At 50.5% G+C, this 17281-nt stretch overlaps 1 protein-coding gene and 1 long non-coding RNA gene across 3 annotated transcripts; both read left to right on the forward strand.

Annotated features, from left to right (window-relative positions):
- The first annotated feature begins 1594 nt into the window (after window positions 1-1594).
- Window positions 1595-5424, forward strand: LOC133474447 (uncharacterized). Its single transcript, XM_061766184.1, has 5 exons — window positions 1595-2327; window positions 4010-4035; window positions 4177-4328; window positions 4683-5148; window positions 5249-5424. Exons 1-3 carry the CDS (start codon window positions 1778-1780, stop codon window positions 4222-4224), a joined length of 624 nt encoding a protein of 207 aa, XP_061622168.1. The 5' UTR covers window positions 1595-1777; the 3' UTR covers window positions 4225-4328; window positions 4683-5148; window positions 5249-5424.
- A 2111-nt stretch (window positions 5425-7535) lies between these two features.
- LOC133474448 (uncharacterized) lies at window positions 7536-10634 on the forward strand. Of its 2 annotated transcripts, none has more exons than XR_009787504.1 (4): window positions 7536-7550; window positions 9245-9270; window positions 9915-10382; window positions 10483-10634. It is a non-coding gene; the product is annotated as an uncharacterized LOC133474448 (long non-coding RNA). The 2 variants fall into 2 exon arrangements; XR_009787503.1 differs by lacking the exon at window positions 7536-7550 and adding an exon at window positions 7634-7865.
- The last annotated feature ends 6647 nt before the right edge of the window (window positions 10635-17281 follow it).

Here is a 17281-nt window from a genome sequence, read left to right on the forward strand (position 1 = left end):
TTCCCGCAGGAAGTTGCATCACTCGACCGGCGCTGATCGAGATCTCGTTCGTGTACTTTGGCTGTTTTGAAGGCCCGAGGACGATGCACGGACAGTCGTTTGGCAACGGATGAAATTCCGGCGATTGTTCGTGGTTTGGGAAAAAAAAAAAAACAGACGTGTAAATAAACGTGTCAATCGACGTATGCTTGTTGTACTGCTTCATTTGAGTCCCAGAACCTCCGCAACAGACTCGAGTGCTTGATTTCAGAGGGAAATTTTGCAAGTTCTTGTCACCGGTCCAATTGTACATCGCTGTTTTCCGAGACCACCGAGGAAGGTACGGCTTTTCGGATCCCCGCTGCGGAGGACGCGACGGGCTTCCTGTTCCCCGTGGTGCGGCTGTCCTGTTTCTTTTCACAGCTTTAAATGATCTGATTGATAAGGTGATAGAGCTTCTCACAAGTTTGGGTACAAGTCCCTCTGCCCGGTGTGAGCTGCTGCTGCCGCCGCCGCCGCCGCCGCTTTGTTTTGGACCCGTTGCTGTCCCTGCCCATGACCACGAGATGGCGCCACGTGCACCGCTTGCTCCGGGAGCGGCGGACGACGATCACGCCGAGATGACGAGGGCGTCCGTATCCGCGTCGCCGAGGAAACGAGGGCTTGCCGACGGCATATGAAGCAGTGCTCTCGCAGCGTGCTATTTGTATAAACGAGTGACAACGCTTTGAAAACGAGTTCCCCTCTCTCACTCCTTTGAGGGCGAAACGCAGGAGTCCGTTGAAGTGCGGACCCGAAGCGCGTGAATCGGAAGCGATGCGCTGAGCCGATGTCGCGTCGACGTGCGGAATTGTGCACGTCGAGCGAAAGGCAAACGTGTTTTGGCGCCGCTGATTGACACGGGCTTTTGTCCTAAGAAGAACGGGGAAACAGGCAGTCGTCAAAGACCGCAAATTCTCACAGCACAAAAACCCAGAGGAATTTTTACGGGGCATCGCTCGAGCTGCGCCTGCCTCATCGCGCTGGCTGTCAGCCGAAATCCCGACGCTTTCCAACGTACCGGAGGCTCCGCGATCACGCTCGTTTACGGTTAGCGGACGCTGAATACCTCGAGGCCGGGGCCGACGTTGTCGACGGGAACGAAGAGAAGTACGAGAGGCGCAGAAAAGACCTTGGCAGTGCCGTGCGAGAGGTGGAGGAAGGTGGAATAATCCTAAAACGAACGGTGCCGCCCGGCTCCTGAGAGGGAATTTACAAAGACTGGAAAGCATGGAGGAAATCGACGGGAGAGATGAAGCCGACGACAACGGGCAGGAAAAGGGACCGGACCGGACGACGACGACGACTGGTCCGAAGCCACGGAAACGTCAACCGTGAGAGAAGCCGCCGGCGTCGGTGTTCCGCCGCGTGTATCGGAACCTCGAGCGAAAGCAAAGCGTGCGTCTTTCGCGAGGTCGGAGGTCGGAGGTCGGTGCGCACGACGCGCGTGTAACTTAACGCCACGGCCTTTCTTCTGTGACGCCGACGGTGGCGCTGGGACCGGAAGGTCTCGTCCGGTCGAATGAACCCACGCAGGGGCTACTAAAATCCTCCGCAGAGCGCCGCGACCGGCTGAGGGAGCAGACGTTTCCAAAGAGACGGACGGTTCTTCCCGCAGCCTTCGCCGGCACGGGAGCCTTCGACATTTTCCGGATCGACCGCGCATCGGCGACTCGAGCTGCCGAGAAGCCTCGAACCGCCGTACCTCGGCCCGGGCGATGAACTGGACGGAGTCGGAGCAGAGCTGTCAATTGCTGAAATGCTCATTATTGAGGAGATTTCCGTGGCGCCCAAAGATCTCTTTGCATATGTGGGCGCAAGATTGAAGCAAATCCAAGGAACGAATTCACCTTTTGGTGGAACGTCTGTTCTCGCTGTCGGAGAGGTCTATCAGCTGGCGCCTGTGAGACGGCGCCAACCTTGGTGTGCGTACGACCCGACCCGACCCGACAACTTTGAAATGATCACATGGACTGAAATCACGAGGCAGAAAGATGGCGTCCCTTTTGCTGAACTGCCGAACCGACTCCGCGTCAAAGGAACGTCCGATGAGCTGCCAGAACGAGACGGAGCTCGGCTTGCCGCAGCTTTCGCCCTCCCGGGACCGTGCCCGAAGGACACGCCGCACATCTATGCCACAAATAAACCAGCGGATAGCCATAACTCTGAAATGTTGAACCTGCTTCACCAGGGCATTGTGACAATGAAAGAAAAAGAAAGCTTCCGTTTCCCAGGATCCCCTGAACGCACCGCCGGGTGCTCTCAGGTGCTCGCGCTGCTTCGTCAGAGTGTCGCTTTCCTCCTCGAAGGTAAGTGGACGTAATCGCCCTGGCTCCATCCTAATAAAGCTCCGTGTTATTTATAGTGCTTTTGTTGATAGTAAATGGTCAAGTCTGTGTCGGTCGGCTAAGCGTCTAGCTATGAGCAGTAGCAATTTAAAGGGTTTTATATGTGTATTTGTCATGCTAATGGTACGAGTCTTCCGGAGAACTCTTAGGACGCTTTCGACTTTGAAGTTCATACTGCACTGTTTGTTAACGTGGCCGCTGGAAAGCCGTCTGTCTAAAACAGTGGCATGTCCACAGTATGTCTGTGTCCTAACTTGCTGTGGGGCTCCCAACACGGTACGTGAATTTGAAGTGCATGTAGCCGCCGTCGTCTCGTAACTTACAGACGCCATTTTGTCAGTATTACGGCGGAAACGGGCTCTGGTTCCTTCAACTTTGGCCATTCGAAATTGCTCCATTTGCGGAAAAGAACAGGTCTACGCGCACGGGTATTTGTAAAATGCCCATCTATTGACTCGGTCGTCAGCAACGTCTGGCAGGAGGTAGCCCGCAAGGAGCGCTTGACTAGCCCCCGGGCTGTTCTAAAAATAGCTTAGCAGTTAGTTATGCTACTCAGGCCAGAGAAACGCCCGCCGTTTCTTCCCCCCCCCCCCCCCCCCCCCCCCCGTTTTTTGGGCGCTGGATTCCAGGCCCGCAACTTTAGCGGCGGTCCACGAAAATCCCGGGTTTTTTTCGTGTGCGTGTGTTTTTTGTCGTCGTCGTTTTGCGCAAGGCTTGGTATCTTCAAATGGAGTGGTTGGCAAATCCCTTTACCGTGTTTGAATTTTTATTCATTCGGTTTAGATTTCCTGTGGTCGTGACAGATGAAAACCTTCATTTGTTCCTGGCGTATGCAAAATATGTTAAGTTCACGTTTAAATGATATTACATTTCTAAGAATGTCACTAAATCTCAGAAATGAGTGCTGTTTTATGTATGTATTGTATGTATGTATGTATTTATTTATTTATTTCTGTATTTATTTATTTCTGTATTTCTTTCTGTATTTACTTATTTCTGTATTTATTTTTTTACATTGATTTATTATTATTTTTTTTATTATAACTTCATTGGCCGTCAGATATTTACAGTACTACGTCAAAAGACATGCGACGAGGCTAAAAATAAACTAGCCTATGGATTCAAATATACTGTGCTTGCGGCGACGCAGAGTTAATGTCTTTTCGGAACGGCGAATTATGACCTTAAAGACGATCGGCCGATCGGCATAAAATGCTCAATATCGTCCGACGCCGATCGGCCGATAAAAATCGGTGTAAAGTCTCGTCCTGAGTATTTTTGGAGGTAGAAGATACAATAACCAAACTGCTCCCCTCTGAGATAATGAAGACGTCTTGGTTCGTAAACATTATCGTCCTCCGGTTCCGATGCTATTGTTGCTATGTGGCTATTGCATTGTTGGTTTGCAAACATACAAGAAAATCAAACCGTACACGTTGTGTTTTAGGTGAGAAGCAGATATCTTAAGTTCCAGTTCAGGCTTGTACAATTCGACTGACTTGCCAACTTGAAGATTCCGAATTCAATAGTTGTAACTGTAAAATCCACTGTTGAGAAATGTTCACATAAATGTATAAATTAAATGCTTTTTCTTTCTCTCTCTCTCTCTCGCTCTCTCTCTCTCTCTCTCTCTCTCTCTGCAGAGCACAAACCATCGCCCAGGTGTGAGGTGTGTTTGGACTCCCTGATTTCTGAAGAACTTTATAGATTTTATTTATTTATTTCACTTCTTTTTATATATATATATATATATATATATATAATTTTTTATTTTTTTTTAAACCATTATATCGCTGGTGTCAAACTCAAGGCCCGGGGGCCAGATCTGGCCTGCCACGTCACTTTCTGTCGGCCATAAGAGCACTCGTATCATACCAGCCATGCAGCGTGTTCAACCAGCTCACACTCCGGACTACAACAAAGTCGTCACGTTCTCACTTTTCATTGTCATGATTATTTAAGGCAAGTATTGCGAGTCAGTCCTTATTGTATGAGGATTTATGACCACGCATTTCGGTAGGAATGATAAATCCACAATACCTTGCACGCTTAACATGTCAGTAAAACTGTTTCCTTCATGCGTAAGTGAAAAAGTTACAATTCAATGGAATTTTTACAAAGGAAAATAAAAAATAGTGTGTCGGTCGGTCGGTCTGTATTTATTCATGTCTTTATTTCTTTCTTTCTTTCCCCCCTCTTCTTTTTTTTGTCGTCACAATCAAATAAACCTCGCACCTTTGATTTATAAGAAATCTTGGCAAGTTGTATTTGTTTGTCCTATTTTTTGTCATTCATACTTGTTTTCTTTTTCTGCAGAAGACGACCTCTTGCTGACCCCTCAATCCAACTCTTGTCGCTGCTCTATCTTTTGTCTCTGCCTTCCTTCTATCTTTCACCTCTCAAGATGTATATAAAAAAAAAAAAAAAAAAAAAAAGGGGGGTGGGGGGGGGCAAGAGATGTCAGGCTCGCAAAGTTGAACTGGGAGAAGCGTGCTCAAAACCACTCCCGGGCACCTGTTGCATCCTCTGGTGATTTCTATGCCACTGCCGCGCACTTCGGTGCGCGCAATTTGCCCGCCGCAGTTGCAAGCAACGATTTCCGTGCCTTTGCGCCATTTGAAAGCAAGGATTTCCGTGGCGCGGCTGCCGCACGCCTCGAGAACTGCGCCAGTGTCGGGGTCCCGATTTCCTCGCCCCGTCTTCGGAGAGCCGCACCTGTCGGAGACCCGATGACTGACGAGCCTGTCGAGGGAAAAGCTCTGCTGCGACACGATCGGGTGACGTACGTGTCGGCGTCTCATCGCCGAGCCCATCCGAGATATGCCGCTTCCGGAAAGAGTCGGCGTTCCGCTAATTCCGTGACATTTCTGGCTTTCCCGCAGGAAGTTGCATCACTCGACCGGCGCTGATCGAGATCTCGTTCGTGTACTTTGGCTGTTTTGAAGGCCCGAGGACGATGCACGGACAGTCGTTTGGCAACGGATGAAATTCCGGCGATTGTTCGTGGTTTGGGAAAAAAAAAAAACCAGACGTGTAAATAAACGTGTCAATCGACGTATGCTTGTTGTACTGCTTCATTTGAGTCCCAGAACCTCCGCAACAGACTCGAGTGCTTGATTTCAGAGGGAAATTTTGCAAGTTCTTGTCACCGGTCCAATTGTACATCGCTGTTTTCCGAGACCACCGAGGAAGGTACGGCTTTTCGGATCCCCGCTGCGGAGGACGCGACGGGCTTCCTGTTCCCCGTGGTGCGGCTGTCCTGTTTCTTTTCACAGCTTTAAATGATCTGATTGATAAGGTGATAGAGCTTCTCACAAGTTTGGGTACAAGTCCCTCTGCCCGGTGTGAGCTGCTGCTGCCGCCGCCGCCGCCGCCGCTTTGTTTTGGACCCGTTGCTGTCCCTGCCCATGACCACGAGATGGCGCCACGTGCACCGCTTGCTCCGGGAGCGGCGGACGACGATCACGCCGAGATGACGAGGGCGTCCGTATCCGCGTCGCCGAGCTATTTGTATAAACGAGTGACAACGCTTTGAAAACGAGTTACCCTCTCTCACTCCTTTGAGGGCGAAACGCAGGAGTCCGTTGAAGTGCGGACCCGAAGCGCGTGAATCGGAAGCGATGCGCTGAGCCGATGTCGCGTCGACGTGCGGAATTGTGCACGTCGAGCGAAAGGCAAACGTGTTTTGGCGCCGCTGATTGACACGGGCTTTTGTCCTAAGAAGAACGGGGAAACAGGCAGTCGTCAAAGACCGCAAATTCTCACAGCACAAAAACCCAGAGGAATTTTTACGGGGCATCGCTCGAGCTGCGCCTGCCTCATCGCGCTGGCTGTCAGCCGAAATCCCGACGCTTTCCAACGTACCGGAGGCTCCGCGATCACGCTCGTTTACGGTTAGCGGACGCTGAATACCTCGAGGCCGGGGCCGACGTTGTCGACGGGAACGAAGAGAAGTACGAGAGGCGCAGAAAAGACCTTGGCAGTGCCGTGCGAGAGGTGGAGGAAGGTGGAATAATCCTAAAACGAACGGTGCCGCCCGGCTCCTGAGAGGGAATTTACAAAGACTGGAAAGCATGGAGGAAATCGACGGGAGAGATGAAGCCGACGACAACGGGCAGGAAAAGGGACCGGACCGGACGACGACGACGACTGGTCCGAAGCCACGGAAACGTCAACCGTGAGAGAAGCCGCCGGCGTCGGTGTTCCGCCGCGTGTATCGGAACCTCGAGCGAAAGCAAAGCGTGCGTCTTTCGCGAGGTCGGAGGTCGGAGGTCGGTGCGCACGACGCGCGTGTAACTTAACGCCACGGCCTTTCTTCTGTGACGGTGGCGCTGGGACCGGAAGGTCTCGTCCGGTCGAATGAACCCACGCAGGGGCTACTAAAATCCTCCGCAGAGCGCCGCGACCGGCTGAGGGAGCAGACGTTTCCAAAGAGACGGACGGTTCTTCCCGCAGCCTTCGCCGGCACGGGAGCCTTCGACATTTTCCGGATCGACCGCGCATCGGCGACTCGAGCTGCCGAGAAGCCTCGAACCGCCGTACCTCGGCCCGGGCGATGAACTGGACGGAGTCGGAGCAGAGCTGTCAATTGCTGAAATGCTCATTATTGAGGAGATTTCCGTGGCGCCCAAAGATCTCTTTGCATATGTGGGCGCAAGATTGAAGCAAATCCAAGGAACGAATTCACCTTTTGGTGGAACGTCTGTTCTCGCTGTCGGAGAGGTCTATCAGCTGGCGCCTGTGAGACGGCGCCAACCTTGGTGTGCGTACGACCCGACCCGACCCGACAACTTTGAAATGATCACATGGACTGAAATCACGAGGCAGAAAGATGGCGTCCCTTTTGCTGAACTGCCGAACCGACTCCGCGTCAAAGGAACGTCCGATGAGCTGCCAGAACGAGACGGAGCTCGGCTTGCCGCAGCTTTCGCCCTCCCGGGACCGTGCCCGAAGGACACGCCGCACATCTATGCCACAAATAAACCAGCGGATAGCCATAACTCTGAAATGTTGAACCTGCTTCACCAGGGCATTGTGACAATGGATGCGCACGCCTACGAGAGAGATGACAGAACTGGCCGAAAGAAATAGAAAGCTTCCGTTTCCCAGGATCCCCTGAACGCACCGCCGGGTGCTCTCAGGTGCTCGCGCTGCTTCGTCAGAGTGTCGCTTTCCTCCTCGAAGGTAAGTGGACGTAATCGCCCTGGCTCCATCCTAATAAAGCTCCGTGTTATTTATAGTGCTTTTGTTGATAGTAAATGCTCAAGTCTGTGTCGGTCGGCTAAGCGTCTAGCTATGAGCAGTAGCAATTTAAAGGGTTTTATATGTGTATTTGTCATGCTAATGGTACGAGTCTTCCGGAGAACTCTTAGGACGCTTTCGACTTTGAAGTTCATACTGCACTGTTTGTTAACGTGGCCGCTGGAAAGCCGTCTGTCTAAAACAGTGGCATGTCCACAGTATGTCTGTGTCCTAACTTGCTGTGGGGCTCCCAACACGGTACGTGAATTTGAAGTGCATGTAGCCGCCGTCGTCTCGTAACTTACAGACGCCATTTTGTCAGTATTACGGCGGAAACGGGCTCTGGTTCCTTCAACTTTGGCCATTCGAAATTGCTCCATTTGCGGAAAAGAACAGGTCTACGCGCACGGGTATTTGTAAAATGCCCATCTATTGACTCGGTCGTCAGCAACGTCTGGCAGGAGGTAGCCCGCAAGGAGCGCTTGACTAGCCCCCGGGCTGTTCTAAAATAGCTTAGCAGTTAGTTATGCTACTCAGGCCAGAGAAACGCCCGCCGTTTCTTCCCCCCCCCCCCCCCCCCCCCCGTTTTTTGGGCGCTGGATTCCAGGCCCGCAACTTTAGCGGCGGTCCACGAAAATCCCGGGTTTTTTTCGTGTGCGTGTGTTTTTTGTCGTCGTCGTTTTGCGCAAGGCTTGGTATCTTCAAATGGAGTGGTTGGCAAATCCCTTTACCGTGTTTGAATTTTTATTCATTCGGTTTAGATTTCCTGTGGTCGTGACAGATGAAAACCTTCATTTGTTCCTGGCGTATGCAAAATATGTTAAGTTCACGTTTAAATGATATTACATTTCTAAGAATGTCACTAAATCTCAGAAATGAGTGCTGTTTTATGTATGTATTGTATGTATGTATGTATTTATTTATTTATTTCTGTATTTATTTATTTATTTATTTCTGTATTTCTGTATTTACTTATTTCTGTATTTATTTTTTTACATTGATTTATTATTATTTTTTTTATTATAACTTCATTGGCCGTCAGATATTTACAGTACTACGTCAAAAGACATGCGACGAGGCTAAAAATAAACTAGCCTATGGATTCAAATATACTGTGCTTGCGGCGACGCAGAGTTAATGTCTTTTCGGAACGGCGAATTATGACCTTAAAGACGATCGGCCGATCGGCATAAAATGCTCAATATCGTCCGACGCCGATCGGCCGATAAAAATCGGTGTAAAGTCTCGTCCTGAGTATTTTTGGAGGTAGAAGATACAATAACCAAACTGCTCCCCTCTGAGATAATGAAGACGTCTTGGTTCGTAAACATTATCGTCCTCCGGTTCCGATGCTATTGTTGCTATGTGGCTATTGCATTGTTGGTTTGCAAACATACAAGAAAATCAAACCGTACACAATGTGTTTTAGGTGAGAAGCAGATATCTTAAGTTCCAGTTCAGGCTTGTACAATTCGACTGACTTGCCAACTTGAAGATTCCGAATTCAATAGTTGTAACTGTAAAATCCACTGTTGAGAAATGTTCACATAAATGTATAAATTAAATGCTTTTTCTTTCTCTCTCTCTCTCTCGCTCTCTCTCTCTCTCTCTCTCTCTCTCTCTCTCTCTCTCTGCAGAGCACAAACCATCGCCCAGGTGTGAGGTGTGTTTGGACTCCCTGATTTCTGAAGAACTTTATAGATTTTATTTATTTATTTCACTTCTTTTTTTATATATATATATATATATATAATTTTTTATTTTTTTTTTAAACCATTATATCGCTGGTGTCAAACTCAAGGCCCGGGGGCCAGATCTGGCCTGCCACGTCACTTTCTGTCGGCCATAAGAGCACTCGTATCATACCAGCCATGCAGCGTGTTCAACCAGCTCACACTCCGGACTACAACAAAGTCGTCACGTTCTCACTTTTCATTGTCATGATTATTTAAGGCAAGTATTGCGAGTCAGTCCTTATTGTATGAGGATTTATGACCACGCATTTCGGTAGGAATGATAAATCCACAATACCTTGCACGCTTAACATGTCAGTAAAACTGTTTCCTTCATGCGTAAGTGAAAAAGTTACAATTCAATGGAATTTTTACAAAGGAAAATAAAAAATAGTGTGTCGGTCGGTCGGTCTGTATTTATTCATGTCTTTATTTCTTTCTTTCTTTCCCCCCTCTTCTTTTTTTTGTCGTCACAATCAAATAAACCTCGCACCTTTGATTTATAAGAAATCTTGGCAAGTTGTATTTGTTTGTCCTATTTTTTGTCATTCATACTTGTTTTCTTTTTCTGCAGAAGACGACCTCTTGCTGACCCCTCAATCCAACTCTTGTCGCTGCTCTATCTTTTGTCTCTGCCTTCCTTCTATCTTTCACCTCTCAAGATGTATATAAAAAAAAAAAAAAAAAAAAAAAAAGGGGGGGGGGGGGGGGCAAGAGATGTCAGGCTCGCAAAGTTGAACTGGGAGAAGCGTGCTCAAAACCACTCCCGGGCACCTGTTGCATCCTCTGGTGATTTCTATGCCACTGCCGCGCACTTCGGTGCGCGCAATTTGCCCGCCGCAGTTGCAAGCAACGATTTCCGTGCCTTTGCGCCATTTGAAAGCAAGGATTTCCGTGGCGCGGCTGCCGCACGCCTCGAGAACTGCGCCAGTGTCGGGGTCCCGATTTCCTCGCCCCGTCTTCGGAGAGCCGCACCTGTCGGAGACCCGATGACTGACGAGCCTGTCGAGGGAAAAGCTCTGCTGCGACACGATCGGGTGACGTACGTGTCGGCGTCTCATCGCCGAGCCCATCCGAGATATGCCGCTTCCGGAAAGAGTCGGCGTTCCGCTAATTCCGTGACATTTCTGGCTTTCCCGCAGGAAGTTGCATCACTCGACCGGCGCTGATCGAGATCTCGTTCGTGTACTTTGGCTGTTTTGAAGGCCCGAGGACGATGCACGGACAGTCGTTTGGCAACGGATGAAATTCCGGCGATTGTTCGTGGTTTGGGAAAAAAAAAAAACAGACGTGTAAATAACGTGTCAATCGACGTATGCTTGTTGTACTGCTTCATTTGAGTCCCAGAACCTCCGCAACAGACTCGAGTGCTTGATTTCAGAGGGAAATTTTGCAAGTTCTTGTCACCGGTCCAATTGTACATCGCTGTTTTCCGAGACCACCGAGGAAGGTACGGCTTTTCGGATCCCGCTGCGGAGGACGCGACGGGCTTCCTGTTCCCCGTGGTGCGGCTGTCCTGTTTCTTTTCACAGCTTTAAATGATCTGATTGATAAGGTGATAGAGCTTCTCACAAGTTTGGGTACAAGTCCCTCTGCCCGGTGTGAGCTGCTGCTGCCGCCGCCGCCGCCGCCGCTTTGTTTTGGACCCGTTGCTGTCCCTGCCCATGACCACGAGATGGCGCCACGTGCACCGCTTGCTCCGGGAGCGGCGGACGACGATCACGCCGAGATGACGAGGGCGTCCGTATCCGCGTCGCCGAGGAAACGAGGGCTTGCCGACGGCATATGAAGCAGTGCTCTCGCAGCGTGCTATTTGTATAAACGAGTGACAACGCTTTGAAAACGAGTTACCCTCTCTCACTCCTTTGAGGGCGAAACGCAGGAGTCCGTTGAAGTGCGGACCCGAAGCGCGTGAATCGGAAGCGATGCGCTGAGCCGATGTCGCGTCGACGTGCGGAATTGTGCACGTCGAGCGAAAGGCAAACGTGTTTTGGCGCCGCTGATTGACACGGGCTTTTGTCCTAAGAAGAACGGGGAAACAGGCAGTCGTCAAAGACCGCAAATTCTCACAGCACAAAAACCCGGAGGAATTTTTACGGGGCATCGCTCGAGCTGCGCCTGCCTCATCGCGCTGGCTGTCAGCCGAAATCCCGAGCTTTCAACGTACCGGAGGCTCGCGATCACGCTCGTTTACGGTTAGCGGACGCTGAATACCTCGAGGCCGGGGCCGACGTTGTCGACGGGAACGAAGAGAAGTACGAGAGGCGCAGAAAAGACCTTGGCAGTGCCGTGCGAGAGGTGGAGGAAGGTGGAATAATCCTAAAACGACGGTGCCGCCCGGCTCCTGAGAGGGAATTTACAAAGACTGGAAAGCATGGAGGAAATCGACGGGAGAGATGAAGCCGACGACAACGGGCAGGGAAGAAGGGGACCGGACCGGACGACGACGACGACTGTCCAGAGCCACGGAAACGTCAACCGTGAGAGAAGCGCCGGCGTCGGTGTTCCGCCGCGTTGTATCGGAACCTCGAGCGAAAGCAAAGCGTGCGTCTTTCGCGAGGGTCGGAGGTCGGAGGTCGGTGCGCACGACGCGCGTGGTAACTTAACGCCACGGCCTTTCTTCTGTGACGCCGACGGTGGCGCTGGGACCGGAAGGTCTCGTCCGGTCGAATGAACCCACGCAGGGGCTACCTAAAATCCTCCTCGCAGAGCGCCGGCGACCCGGCTGAGGGAGCAGAGACGTTTCCAAAGAGACGGGACGGTTCTTCCCGCAGCCTTCGCCGGCACGGGAGCTTCGACATTTTCCGGATCGACCGCGCATCGGCGACTCGAGCTGCCGAGAAGCCTCGAACCGCCGTACCTCGGCCCGGGCGATGAACTGGACGGAGTCGGAGCAGAGCTGTCAATTGCTGAAATGCTCATTATTGAGGAGATTTCCGTGGCGCCCCAAAGATCTCTTTGCATATGTGGGCGCAAGATTGAAGCAACTCCAAGGAACGAATTCACCTTTTGGTGGAACGTCTGTTCTCGCTGTCGGAGAGGTCTATCAGCTGGCGCTGTGAGACGGCGCCAACCTTGGTGTGCGTACGACCCGACCCGACCCGACCCGACAACTTTGAAATGATCACATGGATGAAATCACGAGGCAGAAAGATGGCGTCCCTTTTGCTGAACTGCCGAACCGACTCCGCGTCAAAGGAACGTCCGATGAGCTGCCAGAACGAGACGGAGCTCGGCTTGCGCAGCTTTCGCCCTCCCGGGACCGTGCCCGAAGGACACGCCGCACATCTATGCCACAAATAAACCAGCGGATAGCATAACTCTGAATGTTGAACCTGCTTCACCAGGGCATTGTGACAATGAAAGAAAAAGAAAGCTTCCGTTTCCCAGGATCCCCTGAACGCACCGCCGGGTGCTCTCAGGTGCTCGCGCTGCTTCGTCAGAGTGTCGCTTTCCTCCTCGAAGGTAAGTGGACGTAATCGCCCTGGCTCCATCCTAATAAAGCTCCGTGTTATTTATAGAGCTTTTGTTCGATAGTAAATGGTCAAGTCTGTGTCGGTCGGCTAAGCGTCTAGCTATGAGCAGTAGCAATTTAAAGGGTTTTATATGTGTATTTGTCATGCTAATGGTACGAGTCTTCCGGAGAACTCTTAGGACGCTTCGACTTTGAAGTTCATACTGCACTGTTTGTTAAACGTGGCCGCTGGAAAGCCGTCTGTCTCAAACAGTGGCATGTCCACAGTATGTCTGTGTCCTAACTTGCTGTGGGGCTCCCAACACGGTACGTGAATTTGAAGTGCATGTAGCCGCCGTCGTCTCGTAACTTACAGACGCCAATTTTGTCAGTATTACGGCGGAAACGGGCTCTGGTTCCTTCAACTTTGGCCATTCGAAATTGCTCCATTTGCGGAAAAGAACAGGTCTACGCGCACGGGGTATTTGTAAAATGCCATCTATTGACTCGGGTCGTCAGCAACGTCTGGCAGGAGGTAGCCCGCAAGGAGCGCTTGACTAGCCCCCGGGCTGTTCTAAAAATAGCTTAGCAGTTAGTTATGCTACTCAGGCCAGAGAAACGCCCCGCCGTTTTCTTCCCCCCCCCCCCGTTTTTTGGGCGCTGGATCCAGGCCCGCAACTTTAGCGGCGGGTCCACGAAAATCCGGGTTTTTTTCGTGTGCGTGTGTTTTTTGTCGTCGTCGTTTGCGCAAGGCTTGGTATCTTCAAATGGGAGTGGTTGGCAAATCCCTTTACCGTGTTTGAATTTTTATTCATTCGGTTAAGATTTCCTGTGGTCGTGACAGATGAAAACCTTCATTTGTTCCTGGCGTATGCAAAATATGTTAAGTTCACGTTTAAATGATATTACATTTCTAAGAATGTCACTAAATCTCAGAAATGAGTGCTGTTTTATGTATGTAATTGTATGTATGTATGTATTTATTTAATTATTTCTGTATTTATTTATTTATTTCTTTCTGTATTTCCTTTCTCTGTATTTACTTATTCTGTATTTATTTTTTTACATTGATTTATTATTATTTTTTTTATTATAACTTCATTGGCCGTCAGATATTTACAGTACTACGTCAAAAGACATGCGACGAGGCTAAAAATAAACTAGCCTATGGATTCAAATATACTGTGCTTGCGGCGACGCAGAGTTAATGTATCTTTTCGGAACGGCGAATTATGACCTTAAAGACGATCGGCCGATCGGCATAAAATGCTCAATATCGTCGACGCCGATCGGCCGATAAAAATCGGTGTAAAGTCTCGTCCTGAGTATTTTTGGAGGTAGAAGATACAATACCAAACTGCTCCCCCTCTGAGATATGAAGACGTCTTGGTTCGTAAACATTATCGTCCTCCGGTTTCGATGCTATTGTTGCTATGTGGCTATTGCCATTGTTGGTTTGCAAACATACCAAGAAAATCAAACCGTACACGTTGTGTTTTAGGTGAGAAGCAGATATCTTAAGTTCCAGTTCAGGCTTGTACAATTCGACTGACTTGCCAACTTGAAGATTCCGAATTCAATAGTTGTAACTGGAAACTCCACTGTTGAGAAATGTTCACATAACATGTATAAATTAAATGCTTTTTCTTCTCTCTCTCTCTCTCTCCTCTCTCTCTGCAGAGCACAAACCATCGCCCAGGTGTGAGGTGTGTTTGGACTCCCTGATTTCTGAAGAACTTTATAGATTTTATTTATTTATTTCACTTCTTTTTATATATATATATATATAATATATATATATATTTTTTTTAAACCATTATATCGCTGGTGTCAAACTCAGGCCCCGGGGCCAGATGTGGCCTGCCACGTCACTTTCTGTCGGCCATAAGAGCACTCGTATCATACCAGCCATGCAGCGTGTTCAACCAGCTCACACTCCGGACTACAACAAAGTCGTCACGTCTCACTTTCATTGTCCTGATTATTTAAGGCAAGTATTGCGAGTCAGTCCTTATTGTATGAGGATTTATGACCACGCATTTCGGTAGGAATGATAACTCCACAATACCTTGCACGCTTAACATGTCAGTAAAACTGTTTCCTTCATGCGTAAGTGAAAAAGTTACAATTCATGGAATTTTTACAAAGGAAAATAAAAAATAGTGTGTCGGGTCTGTCGGTCTGTATTTATTCATGTCTTTATTTCTTTCTTTCTTTCCCCCCTCTTCTTTTTTTTGTCGTCACAATCAAATAAACCTCGCACCTTTGATTTATAAGAAATCTTGGCAAGTTGTATTTGTTTGTCCCTATTTTTGCATTCATACTTGTTTTCATTTTCTGCAGAAGACGACCTCTTGCTGACCCCTCAATCAACTCTTGTCGCTGCTCTATCTTTTGTCTCTGCCTTCCTTCTATCTTTCACCTCTCAAGATGTATATATAAAAGCAAGAGATGTCAGGCTCGCAAAGTTGAACTGGGAGAAGCGTGCTCAAAACCACTCCCGGGCACCTGTTGCATCCTCTGGTGATTTCTATGCCACTGCCGCGCACTTCGGTGCGCGCAATTTGCCCGCCGCAGTTGCAAGCAACGATTTCCGTGCCTTTGCGCCATTTGAAAGCAAGGATTTCCGTGGCGCGGCTGCCGCACGCCTCGAGAACTGCGCCAGTGTCGGGGGTCCCGATTTCCTCGCCCCGTCTTCGGAGAGCCGCACCTGTCGGAGACCCGATGACTGACGAGCCTGTCGAGGGAAAAGCTCTGCTGCGACACGATCGGGTGACGTACGTGTCGGCGTCTCATCGCCGAGCCCATCCGAGATATGCCGCTTCCGGAAAGAGTCGGCGTTCCGCTAATTCCGTGACATTTCTGGCTTTCCCGCAGGAAGTTGCATCACTCGACCGGCGCTGATCGAGATCTCGTTCGTGTACTTTGGCTGTTTTGAAGGCCCGAGGACGATGCACGGACAGTCGTTTGGCAACGGATGAAATTCCGGCGATTGTTCGTGGTTTGGGACCAGACGTGTAAATAAACGTGTCAATCGACGTATGCTTGTTGTACTGCTTCATTTGAGTCCCAGAACCTCCGCAACAGACTCGAGTGCTTGATTTCAGAGGGAAATTTTGCAAGTTCTTGTCACCGGTCCAATTGTACATCGCTGTTTTCCGAGACCACCGAGGAAGGTACGGCTTTTCGGATCCCGCTGCGGAGGACGCGACGGGCTTCCTGTTCCCCGTGGTGCGGCTGTCCTGTTTCTTTTCACAGCTTTAAATGATCTGATTGATAAGGTGATAGAGCTTCTCACAAGTTTGGGTACAAGTCCCTCTGCCCGGTGTGAGCTGCTGCTGCCGCCGCCGCCGCGCCGCTTTGTTTTGGACCCGTTGCTGTCCCTGCCCATGACCACGAGATGGCGCCACGTGCACGCTTGCTCCGGGAGCGGCGGACGACGATCACGCCGAGATGACGAGGGCGTCCGTATCCGCGTCGCCGAGGAAACGAGGGCTTGCCGACGGCATATGAAGCAGTGCTCTCGCAGCGTGCTATTTGTATAAACGAGTGACAACGCTTTGAAAACGAGTTACCTCTCTCACTCCTTTGAGGGCGAAACGCAGGAGTCGTTGAAGTGCGGACCCGAAGCGCGTGAATCGGAAGCGATGCGCTGAGCCGATGTCGCGTCGACGTGCGGAATTGTGCACGTCGAGCGAAAGGCAAACGGGTTTTGGCGCCGCTGATTGACACGGGCTTTTGTCTAAGAGAACGGGGAGGAAACAGGCAGTCGTCAAGACGCAAATTCTCACAGCACAAAAACCAGAGGAATTTTTACGGGGCATCGCTCGAGCTGCGCCTGCCTCATCGCGCTGGCTGTCAGCCGAAATCCCGACGCTTTCCAACGTACGGAGGCTCCGCGATCACGCTCGTTTACGGTTAGCGGACGCTGAATACTCGAGGCCGGGGCCGACGTTGTCGACGGGAACGAAGAGAAGTACGAGAGGCGCAGAAAAGACCTTGGCAGTGCCGTGCGAGAGGTGGAGGAAGGTGGAATAATCCTAAAAACGAACGGTGCGCCCGGCTCCTGAGAGGGAATTTACAAAGACTGGAAAGCATGGAGGAAATCGACGGGAGAGATGAAGCCGACGACAACGGGCAGGAAAAGGGACCCGGACCGGACGACGACGACGGACTGGTCCGAAGCCACGGAAACGTCAACCGTGGAGAGGAAGCGCCGGGTCGGTGTTCCGCCGCGTGTATCGGAACCTCGAGCGAAAGCAAAGCGTGCGTCTTTCGCGAGTCGGAGGTCGGAGGTCGGTGCGCACGACGCGCGTGTAACTTAACGCCACGGCCTTTCTTCTGTGACGCCGACGGTGGCGTTACTATTGGGTACGACCGAAGGTCTCGTCCGGTCGAGAATGCACCACGCAGGGCTACTAAAATCTCCGCAGAGCGCCGGACGGCTGCTGAGGGAGCAGACGTTTCCAAGAGAGGACGGTTCTTCC

This window comes from Phyllopteryx taeniolatus, chromosome 2 (genome assembly GCF_024500385.1).
Source record: "Phyllopteryx taeniolatus isolate TA_2022b chromosome 2, UOR_Ptae_1.2, whole genome shotgun sequence".
NCBI lineage: Eukaryota > Metazoa > Chordata > Actinopteri > Syngnathiformes > Syngnathidae > Phyllopteryx > Phyllopteryx taeniolatus.

Bases quoted from the DNA above. Each gene is read 5' to 3' on its own strand.
- LOC133474447 (XM_061766184.1), top strand. From the start codon at position 1,778: ATGCTCATTATTGAGGAGATTTCCGTGGCGCCCAAAGATCTCTTTGCA. The intron at 2,328-4,009 runs GTAAGTGGACGT...CTCTCTCTGCAG, and splicing joins TGTCGCTTTCCTCCTCGAAG to AGCACAAACCATCGCCCAGG. The intron at 4,036-4,176 runs GTGTGTTTGGAC...GTCAAACTCAAG, and splicing joins AACCATCGCCCAGGTGTGAG to GCCCGGGGGCCAGATCTGGC.